General features: G+C 43.7%; 1 protein-coding gene across 1 annotated transcript; it reads left to right on the forward strand.

The window, feature by feature from the left end:
• Positions 1 to 712: 712 nt before the first annotated feature.
• Positions 713 to 15,400, forward strand: DNAI4 (dynein axonemal intermediate chain 4; the record flags this gene model as incomplete). The annotated part of the gene is made up of 17 exons (XM_079535455.1): positions 713 to 747; positions 1,101 to 1,233; positions 2,452 to 2,594; positions 4,718 to 4,827; positions 5,008 to 5,164; positions 5,819 to 5,958; positions 6,676 to 6,828; positions 7,174 to 7,365; positions 8,167 to 8,414; positions 9,471 to 9,557; positions 10,861 to 11,012; positions 11,600 to 11,757; positions 11,945 to 12,066; positions 12,772 to 12,870; positions 13,516 to 13,742; positions 14,296 to 14,449; positions 15,347 to 15,400. The coding sequence occupies 17 exons, from the start codon at positions 713 to 715 to the stop codon at positions 15,398 to 15,400; spliced, it is 2,364 nt and encodes a 787-aa protein (XP_079391581.1).
• Positions 15,401 to 15,903: the final 503 nt, after the last annotated feature.

A 15,903-nucleotide genomic window follows, 5' to 3' on the forward strand; every position in this document is an offset into this window, starting at 1 on the left:
ATCGAGCAAATCGCGCTCCCGCCGGCGTTACTCACGTTGGGGCGCGGAAGGCGTCGTCCCACCGCGGTCCTGGGGAGCGGCGCCGTGCGCGACGCTGCGGTGGTCCTACGGAAAGGGAAACAAAACACAAAGCGCGTCCTAATGCTGCTGTCCCTAAAGCCATCCCCGTGCGGCTGCAGCTCTGCCCCACGGGGCCGCGCAAGGGCGCAGAGGCTGCGGGTACGAACCGGCGTCACAGCCACTGACAGCGGCAGGGGCGCTGCATTCTGGCTCGACGCTTCGGGAGAGGCCCCGCGGGGCGACGCTAAGAGCACCGCCGCGTGTAGCTTCGCTGACTGAAAGCCCCACAAACCCCGACCCCGCTCCCCGCCTCAGGGGCGGAGGGAGCCGCCGCCTCCCCGGGCCGCCGAGAACCTTTGTGCTTCAGTGACAAAGCGGGGACCGGCGCTGCCGCGGCCCTGCCGGCAGGGAGGAGCCCCGGGGTGGGCAAGGGGCGGCCCGTAGGCCCAGCCCCGCCGGGCACGGAGAGAACCCCGGGGACGGGCGGGCCGCGACGCGGCTCTCTCCCCTCAGGCCGAGCGGGCGCGAGGAGAGCGGGAGAGAGGGGACCAATCGGCGGCGCCGTTCTTGGCAGCCAATCGCCGCGCCGCGTCTTTGGGGCGCGTTGCCGTGGTTACCGCGCGACGCGCTGCCCCCTCCGAGCAGCGCCGCCATGCCGGGCCCGGACGGAGCGCGGCGGTTATCTGTGTGAGTGCGCGGCCGCGGCGCCCCGGAGGAGAGATCTCGGAACGGGTCTCAGCTGCTTCTCGGTTCCCGTTTGCTATTTCAGCCCCAGACTGCAGCATAACGCCTTTGACACTTCTGCTTTACCGTAGTTTCCCCCAGCCCTGTCCACCACTGAAAAAGCCTCCTTAGAAGCCAAGTGGAGACCTTCTGAAGGAGCTACGTTATTCCTTTGCTGTTTCGTGTCCCTTTACTATATCATCCTGAACGATGATAGAGAAGAATTCAATTTTAAATGAAAATTAAAGCATAGGTAGTTTTTGTTCATTGTATTCTGTTGATTGTATTTTGTGATTTGAAACCACTTCTGGTTTCAGAGTGAGACAAAAATTGAGGATCACCTTTGGCAGCCGAAAGCAGGCGAGCATCTCAGGCCACAGCCACATCCCCACCTCCACGGGCACAGCTGTGCAGAAGGCGGCCCAGGAGCACAGGCAGCACGATGTGAGGGTGAGAGGCTGCATAACACTTCCAGTGGGAGTTTTCTGTGGAGTCTAAAAGCTGTGAGGAGAGGGAAGAGGAAAGCAGAGGTGCAGCTGGAACTAAAGAGCTGTGGAGAAGGACGAAGATCCAAGAGCTCAGTCCAGACTGAAATGACGAGCGTAGAATCACAGAAATGTTTGAGTTGGAAGGTGCCTTTAAAGGCCATTTGGTCCCACTTCTCTCAGTGTCCAAAACTGATCTACAAGAATAAAAACAAAGCGGTTAGGCACACTTGTTTTTCCATGGTTTAAAAACCCACAGACTGACACAGTTTGCCTTGGTTTGCTTTTTTTTTTTTTTTTTTTTTTACTTTTTAGTAGTGGTGTTTTTCTTCTGTTTTTGTGGGGTGAGCGCCTGTCTTGAGAGCCTTCCAGAAGTTAGTGAGATAAGCCAACCATACCTTCCACTTGAGTTAAGAAAAACACAATTTTAAAGTAAGTTATTTGAAAAAAAAAAAAATTGTCTGGGCACAGTATAATGTTCTTCTTCACAATTTAGAATGTGTTGATTTGAAGGTAAGCAATTTAAGGTAACAGTGCTCCTAATTTAAGAACTACTTGCTTTCAAATCTAAATGAGATGTTGGCTGTAGCATTTGTATGACTTTACCTGAAAAACAGAAGATTCTCATAACATTAGCTCAGAGTTCTGTTTAAAAACCATACTGAATGTCAGAGTAAAATGATATTTTGGGCAGTATCATACAAAAAAGACACATGGCTGTTTCTCTGGTTGCTTTTGCTGTCCTGCTAATTTGATACTAATTGTTATGGTCAATGAGGCACTCTTGGTAGTCATAGGATAAGTAAGTCAGGAAAGAGAACAGGGATGAACAAGAGAAAGTGTCTCAGATAGAAGGATGGTCACAGATCTTTTCAGATATTTTGCATCATTTCTGTAAAGACAGCTCCAAAGAAGACCCAAGCACAGATGAGAATCTTTTGAAGTCTGAATCCTAAAGGGAAAGTGGGGATTGACCCCTCTTTGCTCACACTGGTGGTGTATATTAGGCACCATTTGCACAACAGGGATGCCTGTTCTGTCAAGGAGGGTGAACACCTCCGTGTGCTGCCTGGATCGGGGTCTTCTTTTGGTTCAAGATAAGACAAAATGTTGCATGTCTCATGACTGCCATTTGCTTTGAGAAGACAGTGACATTGCTATTATTATTTAAATATTTCTTCAGGTTTTTGATGATGAAGGAAAGGATGTGACACCCCATCCGCTCTTCCATCCAGATCCAAAAACTGCTGTATCCAAACAAAGCAAGCTCCTGGCATTGAGGGATTCCTCGGGGGCCACAGGATCAGTTTTTCTCCCTTTTTCCATGTATCAGACATCAGAGGAGGATGATAGTTCTGCAGCCCCACACTCAAGGTTAGTCCATTAATTGCTGTCTCTTAACTCACCTATCACAGACGCCTGTCCTGCAGCGGTCACACATCTGCTCTGCTATCTATTCTATCTATCTATGCTATCTATCTAAGAGATCTATTCTATTCTAGCTATCTATCTAAGAGATAGAATAATGATGCAATGCTAGTTCTGTGTTTCTAGAATACACACCTGTCATAGTCATCCTCTGAAATTTAAGGCGTAGTAACAAACGGAACAAGTGGAATTTATCATTTCTTGTGACTGAGACTGATTCTGTGCAAGAACTACTTGCTGACATGCTAATACATGCAGTTGAAAGCACACTGTGCCACATGCTGCTGTAATATTTCTCGCTGTGTTCAAATTCTCCTTCCTAATGCACATTCTTCTGTGTAACATTGCAGAATGGACCGTTTTTAGAGATGGTCACAGTACAAAAATGCAGACCTACACTCTATAGGTTTTGTAAGGGCTAGGGCTGCAAACACAGATTAGAACCTATTTGTAAGTACGTGACAAAGCACCATCTCAAAAACAAGGACGGTTGTGTTCCAGTTCTCTGAGCAAGAAGATAAAGCTGAGAAGGGGCATTTGCAGCTCTTCACTGTATTGCCATGGCTATTTCAAATACTCTGCTTTCCTCACACTTATCTTTTCAAAAATTGCAATTTGTCAACGTGTGTTTGGCTGTGGGCATAGAAAAATACTCTGGAAACGTAAGATCTGGTTTCACTGACAAGTTACAGAGCTGTTTACACTATTTTGCCTGTCTGTGGTACTTCTGAAGTAGCAACAACCCCGTTTTAGAGCCCTGATTTTGTCAGTTCAGATATTAAAAATATTGCTAGCATAATTAGAATTATCTCTTTTAAATTAATTTAACAAGTTACCTCTGTGTACACATATGTATCTATTTCAAAACTCTTGAGTTCCAGCTGCTAAACAACGTTTCATTACTTAGTGGAGCCAAACCTTCAGTACAGAGGGAATAAACAAGGTTTATCTTCTGGGTGACAAATTCAGGTAATTTATGTGAAGGAAGGTAAAAACCAATTAGTTTAAAAATGAACAGCAGTGAATGACATTGCTTTATCAGATGGTGTGCACACATTCACGTTTAGTGGAGAGGAGGCACAATGTATTTAGTCACACAGACTAAAAAGACAAGTCAAGTCAGCACTGGAAAAATCCCTCAAGTTAAACAAAAACAAGTATTATTTACTCTTTCCTTTGGCAAAGTTAATGCCATTGCAATTTCTGAGCAAAAGAGAATGCTCTTTGAAAACACTTTTTGTCATGCTCCCTATGGCAGCTTATTGTGAGAGATAATCCCAGAGACAGGGATATTGAGCAGGGGCCAATACACACCAAAATGGCTTAAAAATAGATGGTAAATTAAAAAAGACAACCTTTCTGGAGACGGGCTCTCTTTTAAGAGACAAATGAGTTGATTTTACCTTGGGATTAACACAACTCTAAAAGATGTCACATCAAATGCCCCTTGTATAACTATAATTGCTCGCAGTTGGCTTTTGTGGAAATCCGCTTTAAAAACCACCCAACTCTACATCAGTCCTGAGTTTTACGTCTGGTTATTATCACAGCCATCCTCTCTGTGAACATTATCTATTTTTTTTTAACAAGCTGATCCCTTGAAATGAGTTTCTTGTGCATTTCTAAGATGTTTCAGCACACGCAAAGCCCCGAGGGATCTCAATTCCAGTGGAAACTGTGCTCTCCGTATGTGCGTGGTATCACTCAGCAGGTAACCAACACGTCACATATATTACAGGCAAAGAATGAATCTGAGAACTCCACAGCCTCTTTTCAGCAGCTATTTAATGCCCCAGGATATGCTGTTGGATGAATTCTTCCTCTTTAAGCCTTTTTCCATCCCTTTCATTATTTTCTTTGCAAAGCCTTCCACGACTTCTTTTACAAAGCAAGCATTCCTGTACATGCTGTCACAAAGTCCTCTGTGCTTTATCTTGATAACATTGCTGTTTTCGTAGCGCTTTGCTAACTGGCATCTGGACTCTCACGTACCATTTCAACTTATTTCTTTGTTATTGAAGGACATCTGAAAGCAGCAGAATTTCTAAATCTACCATGTCAATAACAGAGTCCATGCTAGATGGGATAGCAGCACCTGGCTCTCTCCAAGGCACAGCTGTTAGCTCACCTGGTAAGGAACATACACTGTATAATTATAGATTTAAACTCTTCTTTGGAGCACTGAGATTTGTGAGGCACCCAGGGCCTCACAGGTTCTGGCTCCTGTTTATTATGGTACCTCCAGAGTTAATTTGCCTTCTTTTGAATTGAGAGCAGAAGTCTCACTTGTTAACCTCCTGTAACTTGTCAGATGTACAGGTGAGGCGAGAGGAGATAAAAGAACAAGTGACAGAAGAAGACTTAGACAAGAGAGTGGATATTTATCTCACAGAGACAGAAACTCTCTGGATGTTGGACTTGCCACCTGTTGTGGTGTCTGTAGAATCAGAAGATGCTGCAAGAGTTCTGTATGTATACTTGCAATTGCATACATGCATATTGAATGCTCAGCAAACCAAACTTCTCCTGACCACAGGGACCCAAACAGGCAGCTCGCAGATGGGTTCGGTGTTCTGGCTGCTCCAGTTTGCCACTCATATGTGTCTGCAGCCATACTGGGCTGTATGGGAATGGACGGTGCAGCACACTGCTGGTGGATTAAGGTCTGGTATAACCCATGTCTGCTGTCAGGATATTAAAACTCAGAGAATGCAATAAGCCCCACTGTTCCCACTGACCATTCCTACAGTCCTGAGTGCTGGATGAAATGGAAACCTACTAATTTCTTTTTGTCTTTTGGATGCAGCGCCCTTCACTTCTAAGTGATGAGAGTCACATATTTCCAATGAACCAAATTCCATCAAAGACCAAAATTATTTGGAGTGGGCATTTTTACTAAAGCCCCTCTCTGCTTTTCTGTTCTAGAACAGCATCACAAGGTGAGAAGCAGCTGCTGAAAGATGATGTGCAGGATGAAACAAAATCTCCAAACACACACAAAAAACCCCTAGCAGTTAACACATGACATGGAGCGTAGTTTTCTGTTCAACTGATGGTTACATGATTTGAGAAGAATGAAAACGTTTTTCATGAAGTTAATATACACCTGTTTTCTTTTCAAGGGAGCGTAATAAGATGTATGTTGACATTTGCAAAAACAGACCTGGTAACGATCGCTTTGTAGAGAAAATGATGCAAACCATCAATGGAGCCGCAAAGAACAAGGAAGTACAATGTGACAAAATCATCATGGAACACAAAGGTAAGCTCTGACCATGTAGGAACTATCCAGGAAAGGGTAGTAAATCAAAGCAGTCTCCCATTTACAACACAGTTCCCTTGCCAGTTGGGTTTTATGCCATTTTGTTTATGCTACGCTCTTGAAATATAAAAGGATATAGCTTCCCTTTCCTCTCCCCTAACTTTTCAGTTTCTGTTTCTATTTGCCATAATGCAAAGAAGAGAACCTTTGTTCTGACATTTAAAATCCTGAGGGAAGCAGAAAGTTGTGGAAGCCTCACGGTAAAATGCAACCTTACAAAATGTTCCAGCTCAAGGCTCTAAGACAATCGTAGAGGAATGTCAAGGTTGTGGATATGGGTACTGAGATTTGCCTCACTTCATATGGGAGGCCAAAGAAAACTATGGGGAATGCTATTCCAAACATTTTTGTGTTCTTTACTAGAAAAAGAGTTGAAAAGAAGACAATACATCAAAAGGGGAAGTAAAATAAATAGTAATCTGGTCTGAAAATGTATCTTCCCCTTTTGTGTGCCTTCAGCACCAGCAGGGCTCATTCCAACCCACGTTTGAAGAGCCAGTCACACACAGACAAGGTTGCTGCCTGACTCAGTTTTGAAGCCCCTCTGCCAAACACTCGGGTGTACAGCATAAAAAGTAAATCTTTGCTCAGCTGCAGTTCTTGATAACAACCTACAGACACAAGGGGCTTAAATAACGTGGTGTAACTCATTCCTAGGGATAGTGGTCATTACCTGGGACTTGTACGATTCTTTTAACACATTGCAAGTAGAACCTACCTCCAAAGCAGAAGGCAGCAGAGCCCCAGCTGAGAAGAAGAACACTTCTGGTATGACTAAAGACAAGGCTACACCTGCAGCTGCTGAGAGAGGTAGCATTTTTTGGGAGGCTTACATTTTTTCTGCTTTTTCATCCTTCTAAACGGTGCATAGCATACATTTTCATAACCGATCTTCAGCAAAGACAGAAAGTGACAAAATTGGATGATATTAAGTTACATTGGACAGTAGCAAGACATAAATTGTGTAAAGAATCCAGAAGTATCTCATCATATTGATTATTTGAACAATAAGTATGGTTTTGATAATGATGGATATTTCTATGCTTTTTTTGGGGAGTGGGGAGAGAGGGAGCATGAGACACCTTATCCTTCTGAGTTTTATCTGCATAGTAGTATCACATTAAAGCCATACTATCTGATCTTATCTGTTATCAGGCAGCATAACTCCTACGACCATATTGGAAAGTGCTGGTCTTGCCAGAGTCCACGAGGAGGAGAAATGCCACACAGAAGCTACGTTAAGATCAGAAAACTTTCAGCAGCATTTATTTTTCATGGAGAGGATTCTGATGGAGAATATTTTTCAACCCAAACTCGCAGCTTATCGACAGTTTCCTGTCCTTACCGGTTAGTTTCTTACCCCGTTTTCATCACAAGGCTTTGTAAACTATTGAGAATCAAGGAAATCTCTCTCTCATTGAAGGTCTTCACAGCTGACCTGCCATTTAAAAAACAGACACAAGAGTTTATGAGATGTTAGCCTGCATGGAGCAGCTTTATGCTCTCTGTAACAGGCGTCCCTACAACACTTGGCAGAAGAACTGAATTCGTGAATTCTGAGCTGGCTCATTTCCCTTATTGCAGCTAACTGAGACCTACTCAAAATATCAATCAGAACCATTTCCTGGCAGCTAAGATACAGATCAAGTCAGCTATTTCTCCAAGCATTTGTTGCACTGTAATGCCTTATTGTTATTTTTAAAGTAAGCAACCTAGACAAAAAGTAAACAGAAGATTCAGCCTGTTAGGTGTGCAACAAAGTGCAGTCACTGAAGTCTGTCAGAGGCATTACCTGGGCCCAAGAGCTAAGTAGTACTGCACCTTTTACAGGAGTTTCAATATATGTATAAACTATCTGAAGAAACCAGACTGCTTTTACTGTTTCATACCTTTCCATGGCATAGAGAGTTGTGAAAGAACTTGAAATGTCTTGAACTGATATCTTCTTTGTTCCTATTGCCACCTTAGCCACTCTTTTCGTAGTAAAGTTGTCTTAATTCCTCAATTCTTCCATCTATTTTCTTTCTTTTTTTATTCTTTTTTTTTTTTTTTTCCTTGCTGAAAGTGCAAATTTTCTTCTGATGTGAACAACTGGAGTTAACTAAATGAAGTGTTACGACTCAGATTCTACTCTACTATGCATTTTAGATCCTGTTGCGTTGGGGGCTGGCAGCACATCAGCTGCCATAAAAGAAGCTGAGCAGGAAGAGCATGACAAGGAAGAGATGGATAAGGAAGAGCAGAAGGAAATGCTCAGTGACCCATCAATTCTGTCAGAGCTAAATAAAACCTCAGATGAAATGGTACCTCCCAGTTTGGAACAACTGTGGTCCTATAGATGTGATTTAACTCACCGGCACAACGTGAGCAGCATGGCTTGGAGCAAAGTAAACCTGGTGAGCTAACAAATCACTTCTTCTAAGCTGTTTGTAAAATGTCTACATAATTTTCAATGTAAATGAACTCCTGATTTTTTTTTTTATACATGTTTTTGCACACATCCCCAGTCAGGTCGGTTGTGTTTGCATCACAACACTTGCATTTCATCCTTGCATGTAACAGAATTGCTGCCTTATTCCCCAGGCTGGACGGGTTTCTGCTACAAGTGTATCACAACAGCTTTAATTGGTCCCCCATACATCACAGGTGTTTGCCCGAACAACAGCATAAAGAGAATAAACCTTGTGTGGATGGGAAGCTGAAATTGAAACTTTTTTCCAACAGAGCTCTGTTATGGCCACAACAAAAATAACGTGCAGAAGAAAGGTAAAAAGCAGGGAATGATGAGAAACATAATTCCACTAAGATTGCTCCGAAGGAAGAAAGAGAAAATAATGACCATATCACAAGGTTAATATAACATCTAAGGATCTGGTGTAGAGTTGGACACCCTTAGATACTGCAGTCTTAGAATTTCAGAGCAAAGAAATACCTGCTTTTTAAGTGCTGGCTTCACCAACTGGCTGTTTCAAGTAGGAAAAAAAATAATATTTGAATGGAGCTGAAGACTGAAGTCTTGCTGCTGTTTCTTTAGTCTCCCTTATGGAAAGGAGTGAATTAGATTTATTAGACCCTATCATCAACAGCTGAAAATTAAGTTTGAGGCTACCATCCTTCTATAGCTAGCAGTGGGAAAGAGGAGTGCAGTTGCTGTGACATCCTATTACAGACTGCACATTTAAGGTCATAGAATATTGTATATTCACCATTAGCAAGGGATGTTTTTAAAATGGCCTTAGGGAGTGAAAGGGTGGTAAACAACTGATAGTGACCATCATTACAGTTTTTGTTCAACCAATTTCCACTTCTCTAGAAATTCTTTTCTCGTGTAGAACATGAACACATTTCCAAGCCTTGTACTCAAAGCCACTGTTTGCAGAAAGCTGCCTTTTAAAAATGTATAGCTGCACGTGAAGTTAAACTGTGATCTGTCTGTTCATCTGTGGTTCTAGGATCTTCTAGCTGTTGGTTATGGAGCATTTGATTTTAAAGAACAGAAGGAAGGCCTGGCATGCTGCTGGTCCCTGAAGAACCCAATGGTAACAGAAGCCCTGATTTTGTCTTCTTTCTTCTTCTGTACTGTTTCTGCTTCATTCATTTCCCCCTTAAAAAAGCCCACAAAGACCAAAACCAAAGAAGTGGCAAGTAAAGCTGAATTTGGGAGCCCAAACCACAACATTCTGGAAAACCATTTTGCCTGCAGTGCTTAGCCAATATGCCTGCAGGATGGGGTTTAGCTCCTGTGCCTGTCTGTCCTCTCAGCTGACAGTGCCAACAGAGGTGCTGGAGGCTCTGCAACATGGCTGGCTGTTTGCACGACCTGCACTCATTGTATGTAAGCTACCAAACAACCAACAGATGGTTGCAGCTCTCAGGTAATACCAATCTATTTCAGGCCAGTTAACAACGCAGCCCTCTACATCCCATTTTCAACCCCTAGAGCCACCTACCCAAGCCTGTAAATCAGATTTATTATTATTATGGGTAGTTCCAGGTGTGCAGACCTTTCTGAAAAGATTTTTGTAGTAGACTGGGAAAGACCCGGGCACAACAAATGCAAGAAAATCAATTTACTGCTTGTTTTTCTAAACCTACAAACCATTTGTTCGGTGTTTGTAAATTCTGATTACGATACATCTGTATTTTAAATTTCAGAATTATCCTTTCCAATCCCTTTTCTGTTGTACAACAAAATCCTACATCAGAGCAAAGAAAAAAAAAAAAAAAGAAACATTTAATGTTGTCCTCAAGTGCCTACAATGAAGGAGTAAGAGCTGGTGCACACACTGAAACACGGTGCTTTGCAAACCAGCACCTCACTGTCTCCCTTCTCAGGAGCTCATTGGCTTCAAGGGTTTCACATTACAGCAGAGCAGAATCGGTTCTTTGGCAAGATGGAAAAATAACATGAAAATTGGGTTTTACAGTTTACCTAAAGCAATTAAATGGTATCTTCAGCTGAATTACTGTAATTAGCAAGGCACTTGCCTTCCAGTTGCAAAACAGAACATGATTGGAGGAACTTTCCAAAATGGCACTGTACTCCTGTCACTGAATCTGAAGAGAACTTGATTTTTAGTTAGTTGGTTTGGAATGGGCTTGTGTAACTCGCTTTACAGTGCCACATCGCTGCAGAGTCCTCACTTTTCCCCCTAACTTTATCAGTTGCAGCAAGAAATAATAAACTGAACCACTCAGGACGTAGCCTCCAATTTCTGCTTAGAGGCACCAACTCTGGCCACCAGCACTTGGGTTTCCAGCACTCCCTAGCAGTTCAGTACCCCACGTTCAGAAGACAAATTAAGAAACTAACTAAAAAATGTTCTTGTGTTTCTCTGTCAGTGGCCAGAGCGTATTTTCCATTGTGAGCATGGTGTTACTGCACTGGATTTTTCTATGGCAACCCCGAACCTTTTAGCAGTTGGGATGTACAGTGGTGCCATCGTGGTCTACAACGTACAGAGTTCTGACTCCACTACAGAATTCCACAGTGGGTAAGGTTACAATGCTCTGTCATTTCCACCTCAGTCACGTCTTAGCTTCTCAGCTGCAAATATTCATTATTTCTTTTTTGCTGTGTGACTAATACAGATTGCACAAGGAGGCTGTGGATGCCCCATCCCTGCAGGCATCCAAGGCCAGGCTGGATGTGGCTCTGGGCAGCCTGGGCTGCTGGTTGGTGACCTGCACATAGCAGGGGGTTGGAACTGATGAGCGTTGTGCTCCTTTGCAACCCAGGCCATTCTATGGTTCTATGATAACAGCGCTCACTAAAGGCTTGTGAATGCTCACTGATGTTGCATAATTTTTTATTTCCAACTTTCGTCATTATTTTCTAGTTCTGGCTAGAAATTCCTTTATAAGCACTCAGAACTGAATATAAAACATGTTTGGTAAAACAAATATGTCCTAGTGTAAACAGCACGTTAGGAGGTGTGTACATTTCTATGTTTTTATGAAAAGCTGAATAGCATTTGTCATAACACTTATCATCCAATACGAAACAGGAAATCAGTTATTTTTCAGAAGTATTGTCTGGCCTTTGTTGATCCATGGTTTCTCTCTGCATGTTTCATCCCAGGGAATGTTCAGCTAAACACACAGGTCCTGTATGGCAACTGAAGTGGGTGGAGTGGGACACAGGCACAACAGGAGGTCCCAAGAGGGAGAGATTAATCTCCATCTCAGCAGATGGCCGCATAACCCAGTGGCTCATCCAGGAGGGACTGGGTTGCATTGGTAAGCATTTCCCTGCACAGAGCTAATACCTGAAATTACAATTACTTCTTCTATTGCATGTGATGATCTTGGCACATAGTTATCATATACAAAACATTTCAGAGCTTGTTGAGAATTCCATTGAAGCATGTGATGGTGCCATGAATAACTCATACCTGTTTGACCAAAACTCTTGTTAATTGCACAGATCTGATGAAAATAAAGCGAACAAGAAGCAAGAGGAAAAACTTACCAGCTGAGAAAGAAGGGAAAAGCGAAGCTCTGATATCCCAGTGGGCAGCTGGGATGTGCTTTGACTTCCATCCAAAGGTAGGCTCACAAAGTCCATCCTGGCTGAAGTGCTATCCAGAGAAACCACGCAGCAGAGGTCAGAGTCTCCTCTGGAGCTACCTTAACATGCACTAGCCTGGATTAGGTACTGCTGCTATTTAAAGGCGACTTGGTTTTGAAACAAATTGCTTCTTAATTGGTAACAGTTTGATCCAAAAGGGATGATATGGAAACAAAGCAGCTCATCCCTGTATGTGAACAGCTATATTGTTTCAGCCACATTACTCACATTTGCTTTGGGCCAGATCCTAGGGCAGCTTTCCTCTGTGCGGGTCAAACCTGGTAGAATTCAGCTGTTGAGCATCTCCTGAGTCTAGCACTCTGATGTCTCTGCCTCTCCTAATAATCCAGATGATTTCCTTTAATTGTGCACAGAGCATTTGAAAAATTTATCCATTCATCCATGTAAGTCACAGAAAGGTTTTCAGGAATCACAAATTGCAGCCTCTTGTTCTGCACAGATGGACAACACACGCACTAAATCTGACCCTGGCTCTGCTGGACCCACTGCATGTCCATCTCTGCAACACACACAGGCAGCCCAAACCACAGCATCCTGCCACCTCCACCTGAGCTCTGCAGAGTGCCACCACTGCCCAAACTCACACAGTTCTTTACATACTTTTGTAGAAGTGAGAGGTAGGTTAATTTACCTTTACTTAGGTTATTTTACCTTTATTTCAGGACACTAATGTTTATCTGGCTGGAACAGAGGAGGGTCTTATTCACAAGTACTCTTGTTCATGCAACAAGCAGTTCCTAAAGACATACAGAGGACATAAGGTGAGTGAAAGAAGTAATGACAGCAGAAACAGCATTCGATTAACTTCACCAGTATAATGGCTTCTTTTATTTCCTACACAGAACTCTTGCAACAAAAGAAACCTAAACTTCTTTTCTTACATTAGGAATGAGTCCCCATAGCAAAAAGCAGCATCTACTTACAGGATTACTTTCTACATTAGAAGCTTTTTTTTTTTTAAAGTGATGTATTAAAGCTTCTAGTATAAACTGTTGTAAAGCTTTAGTTCTGGCATTATTTAAAGAGAACAACCAGTAATCTGATTGTCCTGGAAACAAGAGTTAAACAGCTTTATCTCTGAGGGGTGGGGAGGTAGCAGAACTTCGATAGCACAGCACCTCCCTTTTTTGCAAGCCTGTGCTCCATGCAGGAAGCTGTCCTTCCAGCATCAGCTCAGGAAGGGGCAGTCAGCTGAATGCTTTCTTCCTCTCCTGCCTTACCATATTGGCTGCATTCTAATTTCCTATGGGTACCCATAAAACAGTGCTGCTTTTGCTGCTGAGGTCAGAGGACAGCGAGGGGTTTCTGTGAAAGCTCAGTGAGAAGAGAGCACTGTTAAAACCCATCTTGAGGCTGTAGCTCTAGACTGACACCAAGTTCTGTTTTGTTTCTTCCCAAACACCCAGGGCCCTGTGTACAAAGTCGCTTGGAATCCGTTCACCACAGACACGTTCCTGAGCTGCTCTGTGGACTGGAGCGTTATTTTATGGCACCAGAACTCGCAGACACCCATTTTAACTTTCAGTTCCACCACTACTGTTGTTCACGACATTACGTGGTCTCCAAAATCAGCCTTCACGTTTGCAGCAGCTAGTGAAAGCAGAGTAGAAATTTGGGACCTTAGCACCAGCATGTAAGTAATTGATTGTCTCAAAGAAGATTCTGAAATAGTAGATTTAAAAGCACAGAGACTAAACATTTTTGCTTAATCAGTATTGTCAGCAGATCATACAACTCCCTGTCATCTCCTTCCTTAACTATCGATACAAGTATTACATTTTCCAATGCTCATTACTCTTTGTTAACCCACAACCTGGTACTACTGCCAGTTTGGACTGTTTATTAGTAATGACTGTGTAAAGAAAGCAGTGGAGCAGGAAGCCCACTGAGCCCCGTGGGAGCACAAAGCAATTCAGTCATATTATAAAAATACTGAAGCACACCCCCAATAACAGGCAACAGGACAGATTTTAGGCAACCAGAATATCTGCTTAGTTCCAGCTGGGATTTTTGTTCTGATAGAAAAACAACGCACTGCCTCACTTATTGCTTTTGGTGCCAATCTAGAGAACAAAATGCAAAATATGTGACATTTTCAAGCCTGTATTACCCCCAGACTGTAAGCAATAGTACACTCCAGGCAGATGCAATTTTACCTGTACCATCACTCACACATGTACTTGCAGCTTGGACCCTGTGATCACTCGCTCTGCCGACCCAGAAGCCAAATTCACATCTGTACTCTTTGCTAAGAACACCAACTGCCTTCTGGTGGGAGACAGCAGAGGAGAAGTCAGTGTGTTTGAGCTGCAGGACCTGGCTGCTTCCAGCAGCATCGAGGTACGACTCCCTGGGAAGAGGCAGAGGTCCTCAAAGCCTGCACATCTGGTACCTCTTCAGACAGGGGCTGCTGTTACAGAACTTAGTTGAAAATGTAGCTAGTAGGCATGATCGGATACAGGTAGGTGACCAGGTTAAAAACTGACAGGATTTCTGCTCTTCTGTATGCCATGCTGACAGAAACGTCGAGAACAGAAGGAACAGGTCAGTCAACTTCAAACTTCAGCTTTCAGCCGACTGCACGCTCAGAGGCTCCCCACATCTGCAGCTGGGAGGGCCGGGGTGGGAGGCACAGCCCCACACAAACGCAAGGGCAGCGAACCGGCAGGATGCCGTTCCCTGCTGGCGAGGCAGGAGCGACATGCCCTCTCCTGGCCACCAGCACGATAGCCTCAGCTCAACGGCGTCGGCAAACCCACCAGCGTTGTGGCCCTGCATTACCCTCACTGCTTCAGAAGCCACTACTAATCCTCTTGAGTTGCTCTCTGGGCAGGAGAGGAAGAAGTAAAGCTATCCCTCTCCATTTCACTGCATTTCAACTAGGTTCTCTTCCTCTCCTACCACTGCAAAACACTGTGTCAGCAACTGACTGAAATCAGCTGTGAACCCCGTGTCTGCTTTTACTCCCACCAAACACTGGCAAGCATAAATCAGTGCTGTTTTACACCAAAGCTCCACTGGGCCTTCCTTGCATGGTCCATTGCACAGAAAAGCAGGTTGATCCCCCCTGCAGGATCTGTCTGTGCCTGAGCTGGAGCCCCAAACGAGGTTCTGGAGCCTAATGAACTTGGTCCTTTCAGCTTTGCCTTACTGGCCTTGCACTCCCAGTTCATAAAATGGGGCCTGTACTTCTTAAAATCACTTCTGAGTTTCTTTTTCTCACCTCTTGTTTTACAGGTTGATGCCTTGCGTGATGTAATTGGTCCCGCTCTATTTCCAGTAGCTAAATGATTGCACTTCTCACCTGGTAAACAGTAGGAAAGGTTTTTTTTAGCATTATCACAAACTGTTCAGTGCTTTTAATTCGTTAGCTTTTAGATTTGAAACCATACTGGTTACAGATACCTTTGAAATGCTTGAAATTTTCCACAGGAAGTCCCCCTTGTTGGATGGTCAGCCTGTTGTACCAGTGCACAGATGAGCTCATAGAAAGGCCCCATTAAAGGCTTTTCTCCTTGGGTTACTCAAAAAAACCCACACAAACACAACAGAAATGCCCCAAATCACCTCCTGTATTGGCTACTTCATCAGGAACCAGCATGCACCCTAAATCCATCTTAAGTCCTGGAGTATGGCTGTTTGCCGTCCATTTCTCCCCTTGTGAAATTACACAGCAAATGAATGGACTTCTCATCAGGTCCTTCTTGTCTGCCCTCCCCAAAACTACAACCGAGTTTGAAAGCTGAGCTTCGATAGCATCCAGACTGCCCCAGCCAGGAAGAATTAGAGACCAG

This window comes from Tetrao urogallus (assembly GCF_951394365.1).
Source record: "Tetrao urogallus genome assembly, chromosome: 5".
Lineage (NCBI taxonomy): Eukaryota > Metazoa > Chordata > Aves > Galliformes > Phasianidae > Tetrao > Tetrao urogallus.